The sequence below is a fragment of the Dermochelys coriacea genome, chromosome 1 (genome assembly GCF_009764565.3).
Source record: "Dermochelys coriacea isolate rDerCor1 chromosome 1, rDerCor1.pri.v4, whole genome shotgun sequence".
Taxonomy (NCBI): Eukaryota; Metazoa; Chordata; order Testudines; family Dermochelyidae; genus Dermochelys; species Dermochelys coriacea.
This window is the reverse complement of record NC_050068.2, coordinates 10025449-10048358: the sequence shown is the minus strand read 5'-3', so window position 1 is coordinate 10048358 and position 22910 is coordinate 10025449. Positions and strand designations below refer to the sequence as shown.

At 54.4% G+C, this 22910-nt stretch overlaps 2 protein-coding genes across 5 annotated transcripts; both read right to left on the bottom strand.

Moving 5' to 3' along the window:
* Window positions 1-8827: 8827 nt before the first annotated feature.
* On the bottom strand, window positions 8828-21096 carry LOC119857735 (sialidase-3-like). Of its 4 annotated transcripts, none has more exons than XM_043504023.1 (4): window positions 20974-21096; window positions 13532-13664; window positions 12880-13111; window positions 8828-12046 (listed from the first exon to the last, which is right to left on the bottom strand). In XM_043504023.1, the coding sequence occupies exons 3-4, from the start codon at window positions 13081-13083 to the stop codon at window positions 10958-10960; spliced, it is 1293 nt and encodes a 430-aa protein (XP_043359958.1). In that variant the 5' UTR covers window positions 13084-13111; window positions 13532-13664; window positions 20974-21096; the 3' UTR covers window positions 8828-10957. The 4 variants fall into 4 exon arrangements, with proteins under 4 accessions (XP_043359958.1, XP_043359959.1, XP_038262966.1 ...); XM_043504024.1 differs by having other exon boundaries at window positions 12880-13110; window positions 13544-13664; XM_038407038.2 differs by lacking the exon at window positions 20974-21096 and adding an exon at window positions 14772-15015 and having other exon boundaries at window positions 12880-13110; window positions 13544-13664.
* On the bottom strand, window positions 17284-21299 carry NEU3 (neuraminidase 3). The gene is given in 3 exon segments (XM_038407027.2): window positions 17284-19458; window positions 19461-20141; window positions 20974-21299. Coding segments are annotated over 3 exon segments (1335 nt in total). The 5' UTR covers window positions 21223-21299; the 3' UTR covers window positions 17284-19053.
* Between the last annotated feature and the right edge of the window lie 1611 nt (window positions 21300-22910).

The following is a 22910-nucleotide window of genomic DNA, read 5'->3' as shown; positions in this document are numbered from 1 at the left end:
CTCGGAGAGCACTTGTTATGGCCACCATCTTGGCTGGCACACCGGGGGTTGAACCAGGTACCTCTACAAGAAAAAGCACGAAGTGCTCCTGCTTGAGCTAGAGAGCCAGCCTTCCATAGCTGCTGGCTGTAAGAGGTTCATACCCTCTGCAGATCAGCGGCCAGCATCTCCCCCCTCTGTGGTCCACTCCAGGAGGGCCAAGTGAGGTCTCAGGCCTCCAGCTGTCACCTGTCTCTGGGCAGGGCCCCTCCTGACTGTGGGGTTTAAGGCTGCACATCCCCCTGCCCTACTCTGTGATACTCCCAGCAAGCCAATCTGCCTAAAGGCCAACATCTGGGCTGTACTGCGTCTCCAAGCTATGACCCCCTATATGCCAGTAGTTACAAGTTACTACTCTTTCTCAGCAGAGTACATTTATTCTTCAGGTAAAAGCATCCCAGAAAAAAAAACATAAAAAACAATCAGCTCCTACACGCTTAGTGAACATGCCAGAAGTCACCCAGCAATCTTATAGGGCCCTATAGACCACAGTCTTTCCAACCCTTCAGCAAGGGTTGGGAGTCCCCAGAGGCCCAAAGATCCTGTTGATTTGCTAAATCCAAAGGAAGGCCCCTGAGTCTGTTTAAATCCAGCCCTTTATACCCAAAGATTTGCTTTGTCTCCCAGCCTCCTGCAAACAGGTAAAATCAGGCCCTCTCCTTGTCCCCTAGGCTGTCACACTTCAAAGCCATCATGGGGATTTGCATTACTTGCCCCAGACTGATTCCAGGAATGCACAATAGACATCACCTGTACTGGCACAAAGGACCAAGGATATTCTACAGCTGACCCAGCTCAATCTAATGGCTTTTTGAGGTTTTTATGCTCTCAGTGTTAAAAACATAATGGTCCCCAAAGCTAGGGGGTTGCCATATCTGTTACTGGGGAGACCCAGAAAACACAATCACCAGCGGGTTACATAGGCAAGGCCTGTTCTTTTATTTCCAGGTGCTGCGTGCCAAAGATCTATCTTGTGGAATGGACCAAGCCCAGAAGAAGTGCCAGATCCATATCAACTCCCACCTAGGTCTGTATCATGTTTCCCCCCATTTTCTAGTTTGGCTTGTGCTTCAGCCTTTTAGCAAGTGACATTTGATGCTGTAGTTGGGCTACCTTGCCAGTCTCAATCAGTCAATTCAGGCCTGATTCAACTCCCATTCAACCTACGTCTTTCCATTTCCTTGACTTTAGCAAAGCTTTTGATACGGTCTCCCACAGTATTCTTGCCAAGTTAAAGAAGTATGGGATGGATGAATGGACTATAAGGTGGATAGAAAGCTGGCTAGCTCGTCGGGCTCAATGGGTAGTGATCAATGGCTCCATGTCTAGTTGACAGTCGGTATCAAGCAGAGTGCCCCAAGGGTCAGTCCTGGGGCTGGTTTTGTTCACTATCTTCATTAATGATCTGGAGGATGGCGTGGATTGCACCCTCAGCAAGTTTGTAGATGACACTAAACTGGGAGGAGTGGTAGATACACTGGAGGGTAGTGATAGGATACAGAGAGACCTAGGCAAATTAGAGGATTGGGCCAAAAGAAGTATGTTGTGGTTCAACAAAGACAAGTGCAGAGTCCTGCACTTAGGATGGAAGAATCCCATGCCCCGCTATAGACTAGGGACCAAATGGCTAGGCAGCAGTTCTGCAAAAAAGGACCTAGGGGTTACAGTGGACGAGAAGCTGGATATGAGTCAACAGTCTGCCCTTGTTGCCAAGAAGGCCAATGGCATTTTAGGATGTATAAGTAGGGGCACTGCCAGCAGATCAAGGGACGTGATTGTTCCCCTCTATTCGACATTGGTGAGACCTCATCTGGAGTACTGTGTCCAGTTTTGGGCCCCACACTACAAAAAGGATGTGGAAAAATTGGAAAGCATCCAGCAGAGAGCAACAAAAATTATTAGGGGACTGGAACACATGATTTATGAGGAGAGGCTGAGGGAACTGGGATTATTTAGTCTGCAGAAGAGAAGAATGAGGGGGGATTTGATAGCTGCTTTCAACTACCTGAAAGGGGGTTCCAATGAGGATGGATCTAGACTGTTCTCAGTGGTAGCAGATGACAGAATAAGGAGTAATGGTCTCAAGTAGCAGTGGGGGAGGTTTAGGTTGGATATTAGGAAAAACTTTTTCACTAGGAGGTTGATGAAGCACTGGAATGTTTTACCTAGGGAGGTGATGGAATCTCCTTCCTTTGAGGTTTTTAAGATCAGGCTTGATGAAGCCCTGGCTGGGATGATTTAGTTGGGAACTGGTCCTGCTTTGAGCAAGGGGTTGGACTAGATGACCTCCTGAGGTCCCTTCCAACCCTGATATTCTATGATTCTATGATTCATTGACTTGAATGGGAGTCGGATCATGCCCAAGACTTTGATTCTTCCACCCTTACTTCCTGGGGGCAGCCTCATTCACTGCTAAGTACGGGAGTACAGCTGGGCCATATGGGGACTTCAATTTTTAGTCGACTCCTCACTGATTTCAGTGAGGACCCAGATCAAGGCCCCATTGTGCTAGGCACTGTACACACAAACAGTGACGTTCCCTGCCCTAAAGATCTGATAGTCTTTTGCTTCAAGACGGATGGTACCACAGAGGCCTGTTTTATTAGCACTAGGTTAACAATCAGTTTAGTCGGAGATGGCTCACTGTATATTTTCCACTTTCCTTGTATAGGGTAAGAGACATAAGACAGAAGAGTCACATTTTGTCCTGATCACTGATCACTCACACAACTTTTAGGAAAAAGATTCATGATGTAGATTTGGGCTGAGATTCTGATTTGGTATAAATCTGGAGTAACTCCACTGAAGATTTCAGAGGTATTATTCTGCATTTACACAGGGGTGGGTGAGATCAGATGCGGCTGGCCCTTTAGACATACACAGAAAACAAATCTGAAAGATGTAGATGTGGCAGAGCGGAAAATACTGTAAAAAACCAAACCAAAACATGGCTATAGGAAACCAGTTAGTATCGGGAGAGAAGGGAACCAGGAAGAGTCTGGGGCCATCGTCCATCAGTACAGATGGCAAGAGGAGAAGAGTTTGGGTAATGGGTAGATATGAGTTATCGAAGGACTGGAAAATATTCCCTACAGGAGAATTTTGATTAAATTTGGGGATTTTCCCATTGATTTGAAACACACGTTTTACATCTTGCGTTGACATGTCAAAACATTTCATTTCAATCAAAAATCCCCATGTTTTTCATTTAGATTTTTCCAAATCAATTTTAACTTTTCATTCCACAACACTTTCAAGAGTTCAACTTTTTGTCCCAAATCGGGACAAACACAAACAGCAAAATATCAGAATTTCCCATGGCAGGAGATTCCGTTTTCCAAATAGCTTTTGCCACAACATGGGCTCTGTCCACACAACTAGAACTGAGCCATCAAAAGGCTAAAAGTTGTAGCGTCACCGGAACACGCCCCCCATTACCGATTCAGTGCCATGAACTGTCCAGAATTGTAATAAATTTTGTGCCATTTCCTGGGCCTGGGGCACCAATGTACTTCAGTCCCTCTTGTTCTCTGCCTATGGTGCACCGTATTAGACTCTTGATGGCTGTAATGCTTTGGTCTAATTCTGGCTGTTGGATTTGGGCTTGGCTGGAGTGTTGATCCTGCTCTTATTTGTCCCCTAGCATAATCCCCATCAAAGTCAATAGGGGTTGTGAAGGCTTGGATGCTGATTGGGCCAACACATATGTATGATTTGTTTTGTGTCAGATCCTGGTCTCAGGTACACTGATGTATATCAGGGGTAACACCACTGACATCCATGGAGCAACTGCAGGGTAAATCCAGAGTCTGGGCGCACAGAATCTAGCCATGCGTGGCTTGTAAAACTGCTTCAGCTTGGCACGTTGGGGCTTGCTGCCATGGACTCCCATAGCAGCAGAATCACTCCCACTGCCCCCGTGTGTATTTTGCCTCCCACGCATGCACACTCACAACTCCCTTCTTTTGTCTGTTTGCTTGGTTTGCAGCCAGAATGCTGACACGGCACTGAAGCCATTCTCAGCTGAAAGCATGTCTGACCTGGCTTAATGGGGCGAGGGGCTGTGCAGTGGGTGGCTGCCGTCTATTCTGCTGAGCTTGGATGACTGTCTAAAAACAATATACACCAGCATAACCAAACTGGGATCGAACTAGCACAGACCTCAAAATAAAAAATCAAGCTAAGGGAGGGTGTGTTTGTTTGTTTCATTGCTCTCCTAGGAGCGTAAGTATGTGGCATGATTTCCATTTCAGAGGGAAATTAAGCCTGGAAATGAGCTTTCAAAAATCAGCACTTTTTTTTGTTTGTTTTTTGCAGCAACAGAGTTAAAGACGTGGGGACAAACAGTTAGAGCGTTAAATGGAGTTAAGTGGGGACTAGAACTCACAGCCTCCTGCTCCAGAAGCTCAACACCCTACCATCAAGCTAAAGAAAAACCTGTTAACAACACAGACTGACATAGTGACAATTCCTATTCTATCCATTAGCGGGCAATAGTGATATACACACATACTATCCAGCTCACTACACTCCTAATACCTTGCACATAACACCTCCCATCTCAGGAGCTCATAGCAATTTACAAGCTTGAATAAATTCAATCTCACACCTACCACCCCCAGAGTGCAGCAGGTAAGTAGCATTAGCCTTATTTTACAGATAAGGCAGAGAGGATTAGAAATATCAGGATACTGGTTTTGCTGGAGAACTCTTTGGAGGTCTGAGATGTAGACTGAGATCTTTCCAAGTCCTTAACTGAAAGGGCAGAGTGTTGAATCTTTAACAAAGAGAACTTTTCTCCTCCATGGATCTCGGGCATTTGAGTTAACTGGTTATTAACAAAACCAAACAGGTTGAATAAAAATCATTGCCCCTCTCAATCTCTTTTATGCCACTGTGATGGCAGGAACCTAATAGGTTCTCCAGTTGTCCGCAGTAGTTTACCCCACCACAGCTAGGATGGTCTGGGGAGTTTGGGATGGATGGAAACAGAAAGATTGTAGCTGTTCAGCTGGAAGGCCCAAATGTCTGACTCAGTGTGGGGAGGGGGTCACCCAATTTGTTTGAACCACCCTGAAGTACTTACAGTAACTCCTCACTTAACGTTGTAGTTATGTTCCTGAAAAATGCGACTTTAAGTGAAATGATGTTAAGCAAATCCAATTTCCCCATAAGAATTAATGTAAATGGGGGGGTTAGGTTCCAGGGGAAAAATTTCGGCAGACAAAAGACTATATTTTATATACACAAACACACACACACACACACACACACACACAAACACAGTATAAGTTTTAAACAAACAATTTAATACTGTAAACAGTACTGATCATTGTGAAGCTTGGTTGAGGTGGTGAAGTTAGAGGGTGGAAGAGGGTGGGATATTTCCCAGGGAATGCCTTACTGCTAAATGATGAACAAGCACTTGGCTGAGCCCTCGAGGGTTAACACATTGTTGTTAATGCAGCCTCACACTCTGCAAGGCAGCATGAATGGAGGAAGGGGAGACAGCATGGCAGAGAGAGACAGAGATACGCACTGTGTGTGTGTGTGAGAGAGAGACGCGCATTGCCCCTTTAAGTACACTGACCTCACTCTAAGTACATTGCCTTTTTAAGTAGATCAGCAAGTTGAGACACTAGGTGCTGCCAAGCCGGGCCGGTGCAAGGATGTTTTGCGCCCTAGGCGAAACTTCCACCTTGCACCGCCCCTCCACCCTGACGCGCCCCCCCGCGGCAGCTCCCCACCGCCCCCTCCCCTCGGGGAGCCATGCGGCAACTCCCCTCAGCCCGGGGACCCATGCGGCAACTCCCCGCCCCAGCTCACCTCTGCTCCGCCTCCTCCCCGAGCACACCGCCACCGCCACTTCTCCCACCTCCCAGGCTTGTGGCGCCAATCAGCTGTTTGGCACGCAAGCCTGGGAGGGAGAGAAGCAGAGCGGGGCAGTGCGAACTGAGGAGGAGGCGGAGCAGAGGTGAGCTGGGGCAGGGAGCGGCTCCCCTGTGCGCCACCCCTCCCCCCCGTTACTTGCTGCAGGTGGCCCTCCCCACGCCCCCCTGTCCCAGCTCACCTCCGCTCCACCACCGCCCCGGAGCGCGCTTTTGGCCGCCCCCAACCACTTGGCGCCCTAGGCGGCCGGCTAATGGTTGCATCGGCCCTGCTGCCAACAAGCTCCCTCCATCCTGAGCCCTGTCATGTCCTCCCCTGCTCTGTGGAGATGGAGGGCAGGAGGGGGACACCCTGACATTAGCACCTCTCTCCCCACACCCACCCCTACCTTGCACAGCCAGCAGGAATCTCGGGGAGCAGCTCCAAGGAGCAGCACACGGCAGTGGGAGGAGGGAAGGCTGAACTGCCCAGCAATTGATAACCTGCTGGGTGGCTACTGCACAGGGAACTTAGGGGAGCTGGGAGCGGAAAGGGGGGCTGATGGCCCACCCTGGTTCCAAGCCCCCACCAGCTCACTGCAACGGGCTGCTCTTCCTGCAAGCAGCGGACAAAGCAGGCAGCTGCCAAATGACGTTAGAAGGGAGCATTGCGCAACTTTAAACGAGCATGTTCCCTAACTGATCAGCAACGTAAGGTTAACCGGGACGTTAAGTGAGGAGTTCCTGTACTTAGTCCTTAATCATCTACTGCTGGGTTAGATGTTGTAAGTTTCAGCCCTTAAATACATACCTGCTGAGGCCGCATTTCTGGTAGGGGACATCTGATTTCATCCCCCAGGTGGCCTGGCTGAGTCTCCCCATCCCTCTGCTCTGCCATGTTGGGAACAGGAGATGAGCAGAAGGACTGAGAAACCAGCACAACTGAGGAGAGTTGGCTCACCCAACCGGCAGCTCCAGCTCAAGACGCCTTGCTCCAGGTGCAATCATCACAGCCCATTCTCACTTCCATGCAGCCCAACTTCCACAGCAAATCAGCTGAAGAGCCAGAATTAGAACCCAGGCCTCCTGCCTTCCCATCCCACGCTCTGACCCCAGGACAACTCTGCCTCCAGCTGCAGCTGCCACTCTGCAGCAATTAAACAAACAGGATCACCCCATGAGGGATACAGGCACCAGCGGAGAGATTTATTAATACCCACTCTTTCGGAGATCAGTGGTGTAACTGTATCGTATGCAAGGCCTTTTGTTTTAGACAGTTACAGGCTCAAGCAATATCTTTGCATGAGGCAAAAAAGCATTCAGACAGACCCCGAGCCCTCATTTGAGAGAGAGTCCAGTTTTTGGCACAAATCAAGGGCCTGTTTTAATAGAAGAACATCTATTAATAGTGCTGCGCAGAGTGCAGCCCCAGCCTGCAGCTGCTGTGTTAAGTGGGGTTGGGAATCATGTGTTGCTTTCAGCTGCTAACATCCAGCTCAGATTACACCATCCCTGCTCCTCTTTTGCAAGGGAGGGCTCGATCCTGCATTCGCTCGAGCAGGCATTCAAATCACCAGGGGCCTGATGCCAATGGGGTGTGGATCAGGCCCTCTTTGTGGAGACAAATTTAAAATATGGACCGTGTTCTCACTTTAGGTACAAAGAGACCGTACATTTCATTTGTTAAAGGAGACGAGGAATAAATAAAACAAGCACAGCGGACACAGACCCATGCAGAGAAAGTTCCTTACTAAGGAACCATGGCCATGTACAGATACAGACGCCAGGGGCTACCATTGTGCAACAGAACTGGATGCACCAGCACCAACCACGCAGCCTGGCCCCATCACCAGAGAGGATTTAACGCCTCGTGACTATAGGTAAATAGTTGCTGGGACCAACCATTGGAGGGAGACAGGGTTACATCCTCTCAGCCAGTGAATGGACAGTCAGCAGTTCGAGTTTCTAAAATTAAAGCACAATTCAATGTATACAAATAGGTTTTGTGTGCTGCTACCCAGCACAGGAACAGACAGTGGCTCTGGGACACTTTTTAATAGTGGGGGCGCTGCAACCCCCCTTACCCATGTCCGCTCCCCTCGCCACCCTCTAGAGCTGAGGCTGGGAGCAGGGCCGTGGCTCTGGGAGGGGGGATATGGACGGGGTAAGGGGGCTGAACCTAGGGCCACAGCTGGGGGTGAAGCCTCAGGCTCAGGGCCAGGAGGGGACCCCAAATGTGGGGCTGGAAGCAGAGCCCCGAGGCACAGGGCTGGCAGCCAGGACCCCGGGTGCAGGGTCAGAAGTGGAGCTCCATGTAAAACCTGGGGGTCCTGCAGCACCCCCAGTTCCTGCGCCTATGAATTGATGTGATTTTAACCAGCTGGGGGCAGTGGTGGACATTAAGCATTTCCATTGGAAGGGCATAAGAATTTTAGCACAGGGCCATGGCGCATCCACCCTGACAAAACAGTTGTCACAACTCCACGGAAATTATTATACTCAGTCGTTGAGCCAGCATCTGCTCATTACTGATTTAACCAGACATCACTGGGTCAAGCAGACTCGGGGGCCAGATTCACCGACACTCTCCAGCTGTCCTGGGCTGCCGGAGACATGCAAATTGGCCAGTGGGAAATGAGTGAATCTAGCCCTTTACATTCCGTAGTCACTCTCTTGCTGAAGGTGTTTCATGGCAAGGGACCCAGACGATGCAGTGAGCGATCAGTGCCATCCGATGAAGTGAGCTGTAGCTCACGAAAGCTTATGCTCAAATAAAGATGTTGGTCTCTAAGGTGCCACAAGTACTCCTTTTCTTTTTGCGAATACAGACTAACATGGCTGCTACTCTGAAACCTGTCATTACAGAACTGGTGTCAGTTGCTACAGACAACCAATATAAAAATAAGAAACAAAAAAGTTAATTCATCATCAAGTGATTAAAGGGATTTTCACAGGGCAGCAGAGATCCTGCAGGGATGGATTTCAAAATAATTGGCCTGATTTTCATCTCGCTTACGCCTGGGATTTCCATCAGCTTCTATGAAACTGTGTCATTTACACCAGAGCAAGTGAGATCAGAATCAGGCCTGCTAGCTCACCACGAAAGATTTGGGGCTAGATCCTAGAAATGCAGGTAGCTTTACTTGTGTGAGGAGTCCCATTGAAGTCAATGGCACTTACTCATGTGAGTAGAGCTAAGCAGGTGGATGAGTGTTTGCAGGTTCTGCCTCTGTAATGGCTAGATATGTACTGCTTGGCTAAGTGCCAACTAAGGGTGGGGGGGGGGAGGAGAAATAAGGTAGCTGCTTATAAATATGTAATACTATTACTTATTGATTTTCCAGTAGCATCAAGAGGCCCTAACTGAGCCCCATTTGTTATACAGACACATGGTAAGAGACAGGCTGTGCTCCAAAGAGCGGACATTTTAAACAGACATGACAAAGGGTGGGAGGGAAACTGAGTCACAGAGAAGCAAAGAGACTTGCCCAAGGTCACCCACGAGTTCAGCAGCAGAGCCAGGAACAGACTTCAGGTCCCCCAAGTCTCAGTCCAGCACCATAGATGCTACACCACAGGGCTTTCTATAACTATTTTCAGGAGGGAGAGCCACAGGCTAACCTGGGGTCTCTAGCACACCAGTAACACAGCAGAGATGCTGCACGGCTTGGAGGTGACGTGCACAGACATGATGGGGAGTAGCATTGGCGTCTGCCTCCAAGCTGGTGCCTGCTTACTCCCCAGGGCAGAAGCAACACCGTGGTGTTGATTTATGAAGGGAGGGACGTGTATGCTCCTGGAGCAGTTTACAGAACAAATGAACAAACAGCTCATTCACCCACACACCAGGTACATCGGGATCCGGCCAAGGAGAGGAAATACTTGAACAACTTCTCCAGCTGTCACGGCAAAGAATGTTTTAAGGAAGCTGCTTCGATTGTTCCCTGAACTGAGAAATGGCCAAGATGCTAAACTACTACTCCTGCAAACGTGGGCTCTTCAGTGACCGCATGTGGTCACGTTTTTAGTATCACATTTAATAAGACAGCACCAGTGTTCTCTCTAACTTTTCCCACCCATATGCAGAATGAATTTTGTTATGTGCACCAATATGGAGGTCATGTGTCACATATCACCTCCATATTGGCGCACATAACAAAATTCATGTGGTGGCAGTGGGCCGAGGGGTTCAGAGTGTAGAAGGGGGCTCAGGGCTGGGGCAGAGGGTCAGGGTGCGGGGACGCCAGATGGGGGTGCAGCTACTGGGATGGGGCCAGGGATGAGGGGTTTGGGGTACAGGCTGCCCCAGGGCTACGGTGGGGAGAGAGGGACTCCCCCCCAGCTCTCTCTCCCCACAGCAGCACCTGGGCTGGGGAGAGGTGCCTCTCCCTGCCGCAGCAGGTCTGGGGCTGGGTTGGGTCTGGGAGAAGGGCGTCCCTCCCACCAGCCACAGCAAGTCCGGGCTGAGTTGGGGCCTGGGGAGGGGTGGCCCGGCCACGGCAGGTCCCAGCCGGGCGAGTTCCACGAGCGCCTGTGGGACACTCAATAGGCTGCTGCACGGCCACGCAGCTTACAGGGAACTTAGGACAGCACCCCCAGCACCAAAGCACATTTCCCCCTTCACCCAGAGTGAGTTCTCTTTTGTTGCAGTGCAATTCTTAATGGACAGGCAGTCTCAGCAGAGGGACCAAGGATCGACAGGTCTGTGGAGTACGGACTGAGCAGTCCTCTCTCTGGGCCAGATCGTCAGTCGGTGTAACCTGTGAAGCTGATTTACACCAGCAAGCGTTTTGGCCCCCGGCGGTGGTGCATCTGCCTCAGGGTGCTGGTACATCAGTAGGATGGCAACGGAGAGGCTGGCGCGGCTGCCTGGGCTGTGGCCAAGTTCTCAATCTCAGACAGAATGACAGATGTGTCGCTCCTCTGCAAGCCTGGCCCCAGGAAGTCCCGGAACCTGAACCAGAGACACCCAAAAGAAGAGGCTGCTTTCGGAAGCCCAGGCCTCATGGGGGTGGGGATCTTCCGGGGGGAGTGAGTGTGTGTCTCTCTCGCTAGTCGGATTTTTGCTTTGTGTTGGGCTGCTGCCCCAGGAAGCAGGGGGAGCCTCTGCCCTTCTGGAGATCCTCAAAGCAGAAGAGCTGGAAGGCGATCGCCTCACATGCGTAATTCACCCCACACTCAAACAAGCAGCCAAACAAGAGCGGCGCTGGCGCCTCCTGGCACACAGCCAGGTCCGAGTAACCACACGGCCCTTCGTACAGGAGCCAGGGGTGTTCCCAGGTGGCCTCCGTCAATGGAGAGCGATTGAGGTAGATGCCCAGGTCAACCCGCTTGCATTTACTTGTCGGGTGGGAGTAAAGCAGCCATGACATGGTGCGTCTGTGGATATCGGAGGCGGCATTCCCACTGTTCAACGGGCAGGTCGTCTTGTGGACTGAGGTGTCTGGCCCTTCTGCGCCATCCGCCTCCAGAAGCCCCGGTGTTGGTGTGAAGCTCACTATGCTGCCCTGGCAGCCGTGAGGCGGTTCGCACAACTTCTTGCATGAGGAGGGGCTCTCGAATGTCAGCCCCTGGTCTCTGCTGAGCGCTGCTGCCCGGCATCGGCACGGGCTGCGGGCGTTGCAGTACAGCACGGGATCGCAGGCCTGGCCTGCCACCTCGGCCACCTGGCACTCCCCCGTCTTCATGCCCTTAATCAGCTCACCCTTGTGCCAGCACTGCCCGCCGTCATCACTATAAAAGACCAAGCACTGGGGCTGGGTCCAGCAGGGCAGCGGCAGGCGGCAGCAGCGAGCGGTAATGTGGTAGACGTAAGCCGGGATCACCAGCCGCCCGGAGCGGAGCTGCACCCCATGCCCCGGTCCAACGGCAAATGTGGCCCAGACCTTCAAATCTTCCCCAATCACCTGCTCCGTCAAGTCTGTTAACGAGCTCCAGGTCCGGCCGGCGTCTCCGCTGCAGACGTAGCACAGCCGGGCGGCGTTCCGCCCAGTGAGGATCTGCCTTTGCTCTGTGATGTGCTGCCTCACGCAGATGAAGAACAGGAAGACAGTCTGACTCTTCTGCTCGTACACCGGGCAGGGGTTCATCGTGCGGTGACCCGGTAACACTGCGCTCCTCAAGGGCTCGCTGGGCTCCCACTGCAGCAGGAGAGAGGGGGCAAGAACAGGTAGATCAGAGGGGTAAGCGAGCGGGGCCCACTCCTCAGTACATCAGGAGGACCATTCCATACTGCCGCCTCAGGCCTGGAGGGGCCATGAAGCTCACACTTCACCCCACCGCCGGGGGGAGCTGATGAGTCCTCAGCACTTCTGAAAACCAGGCAGGTGCCAAAACGGGGATCTCAGAGCCTCATTTTAGGCTGTTGGTTCTGCCTTCCCCTAAGGGAGCAGGGGCTGGGCTGCAGCAGCTCCCCTGAGGGCTGCGCTGGCTTCTGCTTTAGTGGCTTGGCTCTGCTTTTCCTCCCTCCCTCGCTAAAGACACAAGCTGGCTGCAATTAGAGACAAGATACATGCCAAACACACAGTCGCTAGCTCCGTGGGACAGGGACTGTCGCGATCCCAGCCAGTTCCCCGGCCCAGCCCGGCCCGCCCTCCCTCTCCTGAGCTGCTCTCTTGGACGTTTACACTCCATTTGGAGTGAGCCTCCCAGCCCAGGTCAGGTCAGCAGTAGGATTGCCAGGCGTCTTCCCCCATCATATTACTTAGGGGTGCAATCCTGCAAGGTGGTGAGCAGCCTCAACTCCCTCCTCACTTCAAAAGGCAGGTAAAGGCCCCCGGCACCTCATCGGAGCGCTCTGCCCCTCACAGGATCTAGCCCTGCCCAGTATCATTAGATACTGGGAGGTGAATAGCCTGTGGTGCAGGTATCCAGGGAGAGGCAGCACCCCAGGAAGCGCTAATGCTGAGACACCTTGGGCTGAGAGCAGCAGCAAGCAAGGGGGGTCCGCAGGGAAACAACGCAAAAGAATTACCTCGATCAAAGTCCCTGTCTTCTGACCTCGTCTCAGCACCAGGTACTCAGCGTCCTCGTCCCTGGCAGAGGAGCGTTTCTCTGCGAATGCCAGGAGTTTGCCTGTGGGGATATACAGCAGTGCAGGGACCCGATAGGTGACCCCACTCTGCAAATCCTGGTGGAAGAGAGTCACCTTCCCAGAGCTCGTTAAAACCTTGATCATGATGTTTCGACGTACCAGACACCTCAGCTGGGAGAGAAAAGGCATCAAGGGAGTTAAACCAATACTAGCTCCGGAGCTTCTCTCAGCCGCAGAGCTGCACCCACCTGCTCAGGCAGGAAACATTACTGGGCTCCTTCTTTCCCCATCCCTGCCATAAACTCATTGCATCAGGCAACCAGCTCAGGGATCAATGCTGCAAGGGGCTCAGTTCAGACTTAGCTCCTACTGATTTCAATGAGAGCAGGATCCAGTTCTGATCCGCGAAGGGGGGACTAGGACACTGAGTTAGGGGCAAATTCTGTTCAATTATGCCAGGGAAATTTCTGGCTCTGGGTTTACACGAGCGTCACAGAGATCAGAACCTGGCCCCCACTGCCTCCAAGTGACAAACAGGGGCCTTCCTCCAAGCCCAGACTTTCCCAGCACCAGCCCAGTGCAGTAATTTATTGTCAGCAGGTACCTGCCCCGCTGGAGGGGATCCCTGCAGCACTGTCTCCAATGCAGACTGGCTCTGGCGTCTCCCTCCTGGCCTGGCTTTCTGCTCTTTCCAGCGGCGAAGGGGGCAAACTAGACCAAGGATCCTAGAAACAGCAAGAGAAGTAGAAGCTCTAACCCTGGCAGGGATTCAAGCCCTACTGAGCCGAGCCCAGCCCCGCCCCACCCCACCCCACACCTGCAGACACTGCTTGGCCCAGGATTACTGCTAAAGAGAAATGCTACAGTGCCCCACCCCCAAAAAGGCCTCCACACCGCCCCCCATCATGGAGAGTCCCCCCAAGAGACCTGGTCCACCCGCTAGTCCCCACTGCACCGAGTCCTCTGTGCCCCCATCACATCTTCCCCCCCCACACCTCCATTGCGCCGAGCCCCCCTGTCCCCATCAGACCTGCCTCCCCCCCACTCCTCCATTGCGCCGAGCCCCCCCGCCCCATCAGACCTGCCCCCCCACTCCTCCATTGCGCCGAGCCCCCCCTGCTCCCATCAGACTTGCCCCCCCACTCCTCCATTGCGCCGAGCCCCCCCTGCCCCATCAGACCTGCCCCCCCACTCCTCCATAGCGCCGAGCCCCCCCCGCCCCATCAGACCTGCCCCCCCACTCCTCCACTGCGCCGAGTCCCCCCGCCCCATCAGACCTGCCCCCCCACTCCTCCATTGCGCCGAGCCCCCCGCCCCCATCAGACCTGCCCCCCCACTCCTCCATTGCGCCGAGCCCCCCGCCCCCATCAGACCTGCCCCCCCACTCCTCCATTGCGCCGAGCCCCCCGCCCCCATCAGACCTGCCCCCCCACTCCTCCATTGCGCCGAGCCCCCCCTGCTCCCATCAGACCTGCCCCCCCACTCCTCCATTGCGCCGAGCCCCCCCCGCCCCATCAGACCTGCCCCCCCACTCCTCCATTGCGCCGAGCCCCCCCCGCCCCATCAGACCTGCCCCCCCACTCCTCCATAGCGCCGAGCCCCCCCCGCCCCATCAGACCTGCCCCCCACTCCTCCATTGCGCCGAGCCCCCCCCGCCCCATCAGACCTGCCCCCCCACTCCTCCATTGCGCCGAGCCCCCCGCCCCCCATCAGACCTGCCCCCCCACTCCTCCATTGCGCCGAGCCCCCCGCCCCCATCAGACCTGCCCCCCCACTCCTCCATTGCGCCGAGTCCCCCCACCCCCATCAGACCTGCCCCCGCCTCCCCTCACCGCAGACTCTGCTCCGCACTCACGGCTCCGCGGGGCTCGGGCCCCGCAGGGCGCGGGGAGCAGCAGGGCTCTGTCCCGGCCTGGCCCCGGCTCCCTCCGGCTGTCTCCTCCCGCGGCCGGTGCGCAGCTGAATCGCTTCCCTCGGCACCGGAGGTAAATCCTAAGCTGCTCTCGCTAACTGCCCAGATCCTGGCTGGTGTAAAGCTCCGTGAACCCCGCGGTCCCAGGGGTGACCCCGGGCCAGTCCTCGGGCTCAGCCCTTCTCACCCAGCGAGCCCCAGCCCGGCTCCCAGGCCAGCAGGGACCATTCATTGTGTGGCCTCCGCCATCGGCCGGTTACCCTCCCTAGTCGCTATTTCCAGCTCTCACGGTGCTTCACAGCAGGGGTCAATCTCCTGGCCCTTCCCCGGGAGATCGATGGGAAAACGGAAGCAGGGAGCAGAACCGTGACCTGCCCCAGGTCCGGCAGTGAGTCCGGGGCAGAGCCGGGAATAGAACTCACTCCTGGGGCTTCTGCTCTAACCATTAGCCCATAGTGTTTCCAATCCCGTGGGGCTGAATTTTCACTGCATGCGCTTGGCCTCTCAGCTGCACAGAGAAAGCCCCAGCGCTGCTCTCCCCAGACAGGCAGGCTCCCACCGGCAGGCCACCACTTCTCTTCCCCCCATTATCCTGTAGCACCTCTCATTTCCATCCCTCAGTCTGTCCCTCCCTGATTCCCCTGCATCTGGCAGTCTTGCTTCGCCACCTAGTGGAGCTTCTCCATGTTGAAGCACTTGGAGGAGAGGAAGGTGATCAGGAACAGTCAACATGGATTCACCAAGGGCAAGTCCTGCCTGACCAACCTGATTGCCTTCTGTCACGGAGTCACCGGGCAATGCTCTGGAAATACTCCACACGAAGCCAGTAAGGACTCTAGGGGAGCATGTCTCCTCTGCGAGCAGACTGTCTCCAGGGCAAGAAGCTTACACAGCTTTGACCTTCCTGAGTCTGACCTCGGAGCATTCAGCATCCCCTTTCACACTGTACGCTTCCCACAGCGAGTCCGCACAGGCGGGGCTCCCGGGGACACCAGTGTGGGCCCTGCACCCCAACTCTGCAGTTAGATGTGACTCTCAGCCAGCCAGTAAAACAGAGGGTTTATTAGACAACCGGAACACAGTCCAAAACAGAACTTGTAGGTACAAGAAACAGGAGCCCTAAGTCAGGTCCATCTTGGGGCCAGGGAGGCCAGATCTGGGCCCCCTCCATTTCCCCATCCAGCTCCAAACTGAACTCTCTAGCCCCTCCTCTGGCCGTTGTCTCTTTCCCAGGCCAGGAGGGCACCTGATCTCTTTGTTCTCCGACATCTTCAGCTGGCACCTTTGCAGAGAAGGGGTCCAGGCCATCAGTTGCCAGGAGACAGGGTGTCGGCCATTCTCTGTGCAGACACCATCACACTTGCCCTCTAAGGCTCTGCAACAATCACAAAGCTTATCCCACCACCTTGATACTTTAGAACTACATTGGGGAAACTGAGGCACTCACACAGTATTCAGAGAAAACATTAAGAACATTCCCACTTCTGACACCTATGATGAGATAACTGGCTCTGTGGATATGGGGAAAGCAGTGGATGTGACATGTCAAAGAAGCATGGATTGGATGAATGGACTTTAAGGTGGATAGAAAGCTGGCTAGATCGCTGGACTCAATGGGTAGTGATCAACGGCTCGATGTCTAGTTGGCAGCTGGTATCAAGTGGAGTGCTCCAGGGGTCGCTCCTGGGGTCAGTTTTGTTCAGTATCTTCATTAATGATCTGGAGGATGGCGTGGATTGCACCCTGAGCAAGTTTGCAGATGACACTAAACTGGGAGGAGATGTAGATACGCTGGAGGGTAGGGATAGGGTCCAGAGTGACCTAGACAAATTGGAGGATTGGGCCAAAATAAATTGGATGAGGTTCAACAAGGACAAGTGCAGAGTCCTGCTGTGATGGGTTCAGTCACAGAGACCCCCTTGGGACTGTCACTTGAAATGCTGGAATTACCTTTGAGCCTGTTTTCCCTGCTAGCTTGGGACTCCAGAACCCTGCCTTGTTGAGCCAGACATGCCAGCCTGCTGCAACACAGACCCAGGTCTGGTCCACACTCCCAAAGCTGCTGGCTTTAACCAAAAACTGCTCAGCAAGTCACCTATCTCCAGCACCTAGACACCCAGTTCCCAATGGGATCCAAACCCCAAATAAATCTGTTTTACTCTGTATAAAAGTTACGCAGGGTAAACTCATAAATTGTCCGCCCTCTATATCACTGATCGAGAGATATGCACAGCTGTTTGCTTTCCCAGATATTAATCACTTACTCTGGGTTTACTAATAAACAAAAGTGATTTTATTAAGTATAAAAAGTAGGATTTAAGTGGTTCCAAGTAATAACAGACAGAACAAAGTAAGTCACCAAGCAAAATGAAATAAAACACACAAATATAAACCTAATACATTAAGAAACTGATTACAGGTAAATCTCACCCTCAGAGATGGTCCAATAAGCTTCTTTCACAGACTAGACTCCTTCCTAGTCTGGGCCCAATCCATTCCCCTGGTACAGTCCTTGTCAGTTCCAGCAGACATCTTTGGCCTTGGCTACACTTACAGATGTACAGCGCTGTGAGTTAAGCCCGCCTTCGTACAGCTGAGTAGGGAAAGCGCTGCAGTCTGTCCACACTGCCATCTGCCAGCACACTGTCGTGGCCACATTTGCAGCGGCATTGGGAGCGGTGCATTATGGGCAGCTATCCCAGCATTCAAGTGGCTGCAACGTGCTTTTCAAATGGGGGTGGGGGTGGAGTGTGACAGGGAGCGTGGGGGGGAAAGAGAGTGGGTTTTTGGGGGGCTGAGAGTGTGTCAGCGTGCTGCCTTGTAAGTACAGACCCCCCTCCCTCCCCCGCCTCTCTCTCACTCACTGAAAGCAAAGGGCAGCTGTTTCTTTTTTTCTCATAGACGAGATAAGCAGCCGCTCGCCGAAAGGGTCCCCATCCCCCTTCCCCCCGCGCCGATTCTCTCTTCAAGCAAACATTGACTGTCGGCGCTCCAAACGGAGCCCCCCTGCCTGCCTCTCACTCATTCAAAGCCAACAGTAGCTGTGTTTGGTTTTTTGATAGCCCCCAAAACGGAGCTTTGAAACGGCACTTCCACATCCGGAGTTCACAACAAAACAAGAGAGGACCCTTCAGTTAAAAGGATTATGGGGAGTTTCCGGAGGTCAATCAGTGTGTAATAACGTTACTCCCCCTTTTACACTGGAGCTGGAGCGTCTCAGCCAATGCGCAACAGCTGTTAATCCTCTCGGGGAGGTGGAGTACCAGGAGTGCTCCAGCCAGGGAGTCAGAGCGCTCTCCGTGCCTTGCCAGTGTGAACGGGGAGTAAGGTAGAGCGCTCTGGGAGGCTTTATTGTGGTATAATGTGTAAGTTTAGCCAAAGCCTTAGATGGAAAGCCGGGGTGTTCTCTCGACTGGAAGCTCCCTTTGTTCTGTCTCACCCCCTTTTATATCTTTGGCACAAGGCGAGAATCCTTTGTCTTTCTCTGGGTTCCCACCCCTCCTTCTAAATGAAAAAGCACCTGGTTTAAGACGGATTCCAGTATCATTTTTATAGTGGGGATGCTGCACCTTTCCCCCCCATGTCTGCTCTCCCTGCCACCCCTTAGAGCTGAGGCTGGGAGCAGGGCCGTGGCTCTAGGAGGGGGAACATGGACATGGTAAGGGGACTGAGGCTGGGGCCACAGCTGGGGGCGGGGGCAGAGCCCCAGGCTCAGGGCCAGGAGAGGACCCCGCATGTGGGGCTGGGAGCAGAGCCCCGAGGCACGGGGCTGACAGCCGGGACCCTGGGCACAGGGCCAGAAGCCAGGACTCTGGTGCAGGGCCAGCAGCCGGGACCCCAGGTGCGGGGCCGGAAGCAGAGCCCCACATAAAACCTGGGGTTGCTATAGCACCCCCCAGACCCCTAGTTCCTGCCCCTATGAGTTGATGTGATTCTAACCAGCTGCGGGCAGTGGTGGACATTAAGAATTTCCATTGGAAGGCCATAAGAATTTTAGCACAGGGCCATGGCAAATCAACTCTGACAAAACAGTTGTCACAACTCCACAGAAATTATTACACTCATTCCACGGGCCATAGTTTGCCCACCCAGGCCCTAGGAAGTCCTGGACCAGAGACACCCGAAAGAAGAGGCTGCTTTCGGAAGCCCAGGCCTCATGGGGGTGGGGATCTTCCGGGGGGAGTGAGTGTGTGTCTCTCTCGCTAGTCGGATTTTTGCTTTGTGTTGGGCTGCTGTCCCAGGGAGCGGGGGGAGCCTCTGCCCTTCTGGAGATCCTCAAAGCAGAAGAGCTGGAAGGCGATCGCCTCACATGCGTAATTCACCCCGCACTCAAACAAGCAGCCAAACAAGAGCGGCGCTGGCGCCTCCTGGCACACGGCCAGATCTGAGTAACCACACGGCCCTTCGTACAGGAGCCAGGGGTGTTCCCAGGTGGCCTCCGTCAATGGAGAGCGGTTGAGGTAGATGCCCAGGTCAACCCGCTTGCGTTTACTCGTCGGGTGGGAGTAAAGCAGCCATGACATGGTGTATCTGTGGATATCGGAGGCGGCATTCCCACTGTTCAACAGGCAGGTCGTCTCGTGGACTGGGGTGTCGGCCCTTCTGTGCCATCCGCCTCCAGAAGCCCCGGTGTCGGTGTGAAGCTCACTATGCTGCCCTGGCAGCCGTGAGGCGGTTCGCACAACTTCTTGCATGAGGAGGGGCTCTCGAATGTCAGCCCCTGGTCTCTGCTGAGCGCTGCTGCCCGGCATCGGCACGGGTTGCGGGCGTTGCAGTACAGCACGGGATCGCAGGCCTGGCCTGCCACCTCGGCCACCTGGCACTCCCCCGTCTTCATGCCCTTAATCAGCTCACCCTTGTGCCAGCACTGCCCGCCGTCATCACTATAAAAGACCAAGCACTGGGGCTGGGTCCAGCAGGGCAGCGGCAGGCGGCAGCAGCGAGCGGTAATGTGGTAGACGTAAGCCGGGATCACCAGCCGCCCGGAGCGGAGCTGCACCCCATGCCCCGGTCCAACGGCAAATGTGGCCCAGACCTTCAAATCTTCCCCAATCACCTGCTCCGTCAAGTCTGTTAACGAGCTCCAGGTCCGGCCGGCGTCTCCGCTGCAGACGTAGCACAGCCGGGCGGCGTTCCGCCCAGTGAGGATCTGCCTTTGCTCTGTGATGTGCTGCCTCACGCAGATGAAGAACAGGAAGACAGTCTGACTCTTCTGCTCGTACACCGGGCAGGGGTTCATCGTGCGGTGACCCGGTAACACTGCGCTCCTCAAGGGCTCGCTGGGCTCCCACTGCAGCAGGAGAGAGGGGGCAAGAACAGGTAGATCAGAGGGGTAAGCGAGCGGGGCCCACTCCTCAGTACATCAGGAGGACCATTCCATACTGCCGCCTCAGGCCTGGAGGGGCCATGAAGCTCACACTTCACCCCACCGCCGGGGGGAGCTGATGAGTCCTCAGCACTTCTGAAAACCAGGCAGGTGCCAAAACGGGGATCTCAGAGCCTCATTTTAGGTTGTTGGTTCTGCCTTCCCCTAAGGGAGCAGGGGCTGGGCTGCAGCAGCTCCCCTGAGGGCTGCGCTGGCTTCTGCTTTAGTGGCTTGGCTCTGCTTTTCCTCCCTACGTGGATCCAGCCAGACACAAGCTGGCTGCAATTAGAGACAAGATACATGCCAAACACACAGTCGCTAGCTCCGTGGGACAGGGACTGTCGCGATCCCAGCCAGTTCCCCGGCCCTGCCCGGCCCGCCCTCCCTCTCCTGAGCTGCTCTCTTGGACGTTTACACTCCATTTGGAGTGAGCCTCCCAGCCCAGGTCAGCAGTAGGGTTGCCAGGCGTCTTCCCCCATCATATTCCTTAGGGGTGCAATCCTGCAAGGTGGTGAGCAGCCTCAACTCCCTCCTCACTTCAAAAGGCAGGTAAAGGCCCCCGGCACCTCATCGGAGCGCTCTGCCCCTCACAGGATCTAGCCCTGCCCAGTATCATTAGATACTGGGAGGTGAATAGCCTGTGATGCAGGTATCCAGGGAGAGGCAGCACCCCAGGAAGCGCTAATGCTGAGACACCTTGGGCTGAGAGCAGCAGCAAGCAAGGGGGGTCCGCAGGGAAACAACGCAAAAGAATTACCTCGATCAAAGTCCCTGTCTTCTGACCTCGTCTCAGCACCAGGTACTCAGCGTCCTCGTCCCTGGCAGAGGAGCGTTTCTCTGCGAATGCCAGGAGTTTGCCTGTGGGGATATACAGCAGTGCAGGGACCTGATAGGTGACCCCACTCTGCAAATCCTGGTGGAAGAGAGTCACCTTCCCAGAGCTCGTTAAAACCTTGATCATGATGTTTCGACGTTCCAGACACCTCAGCTGGGAGAGAAAAGGCATCAAGGGGGTTAAACCAATACTAGCTCCGGAGCTTCTCTCAGCCGCAGAGCTGCACCCACCTGCTCCGGCAGGAAACATTACTGGGCTCCTTCTTTCCCCATCCCTGCCATAAACTCATTGCATCAGGCAACCAGCTCAGGGATCAATGCTGCAAGGGGCTCAGTTCAGACTTAGCTCCAATTGATTTCAATGAGAGCAGGATCCAGTTCTGATCCGCGAAGGGGGGGTTCGGACACTGAGTTAGGGGCAAATTCTGTTCAATTATGCCAGGGAAATTTCTGGCTCTGGGTTTACACGAGCGTCACAGAGATCAGAATCCGGCCCCCACTGCCTCCAAGTGACAAACAGGGGCCTTCCTCCAAGCCCAGACTTTCCCAGCACCAGCCCAGTGCAGTAATTTATTGTCAGCAGGTACCTGCCCCGCTGGAGGGGATCCCTGCAGCACTGTCTCCAATGCAGACTGGCTCTGGCGTCTCCCTCCTGGCCTGGCTTTCTGCTCTTTCCAGCGGCGAAGGGGGCAAACTAGACCAAGGATCCTAGAAACAGCAAGAGAAGTGAAAGTAAAAGCTCTAATCCTGGCAGGGATTCAAGCCCTACTGAGCCGAGCCCAGCCCATCCCCACAGCACTGGTTCATCCCTCCCCTCCTGCAGACACTGCTTGGCCCAAGATTACTGCTAAAGAGTCGTGCTACAGTGCCCCACCCCCAAAAAAGGCCTCCATGCCGCCCCCAGTCATGGCGAGTCCCCCCCAAGAGACTTGCCCCCCCACGAGCCCTCATTGCACCAATTCGGACTTGGAGACAGAGTCCAAATATTCGCAGCAGCACCGGCATGGAACATACCTGACGTCGGTGCAGGGCCATGGCCTGCGCAGTGTCACGGGCCAGCACAGTGGCCATTTTGGACCCCATGGGCGTACCACCAGGCCCAGGGTGCCCAGCCCAAGGCCTCACACTTAGTGGCGTCCGAGCCTAGGGTGCTGAAAGCAGCAGCCAGTTGCTCCACCCCTAGGGGTGTAGAGGAGTCGGCGGTTGCACCACCTCCTCTGGAACCCACCCCAATTCCTGAGCCAGACCCTGGAGTGGCTGGCACAGAGATAGAGGTGGGGCAGGAGGTCCCCGAGGACAAAGTGGGTCTGGCGGACCCAGTTCCTCTACCTTCTTTGTCCTCGGGAACCTCCTGCCCCACCTCTAGCTCTGTGCCAGCCACTCCAGGGTCTGGCTCAGGAACTGGGGTGGGTTCCGGATGAGGCGGTGGCAGGCAGCTCCATCTCGGGACCGCCCCCTATAGATAGCCGTGCCCACCAGGAACTCCTGTGCAGGGTGGCACGGAATATGAACCTGCAGGCTGAGGAGGTGATAGAGCTGAAGGACCCTATGGTGGACATCTTGGCATCAGAAGGACCATCCAAGGTCCCTCTACCCCTTATAAAAACTATAGAAGCCAATGCAAAGACCATTTGGAAGACCCCAGCCTCCATCCCTCCCACCACTAAGGGTGTGGAGAGGAAGTACTTCGTGCTCTCCAAGGGGTTTGACTACCTGTTCACACACCCACACTTGCTCGTTGGTAGTTGTTGGCAGTAAAGGAGAGGGAGAGGAGAGGCAGGGTCAGCAAGCCCCAGTGCCTAAATCTAAGGACGCCAAGCGCCTGGATTTATTCGAACAAAAAGTTTACTCCATGGGGGG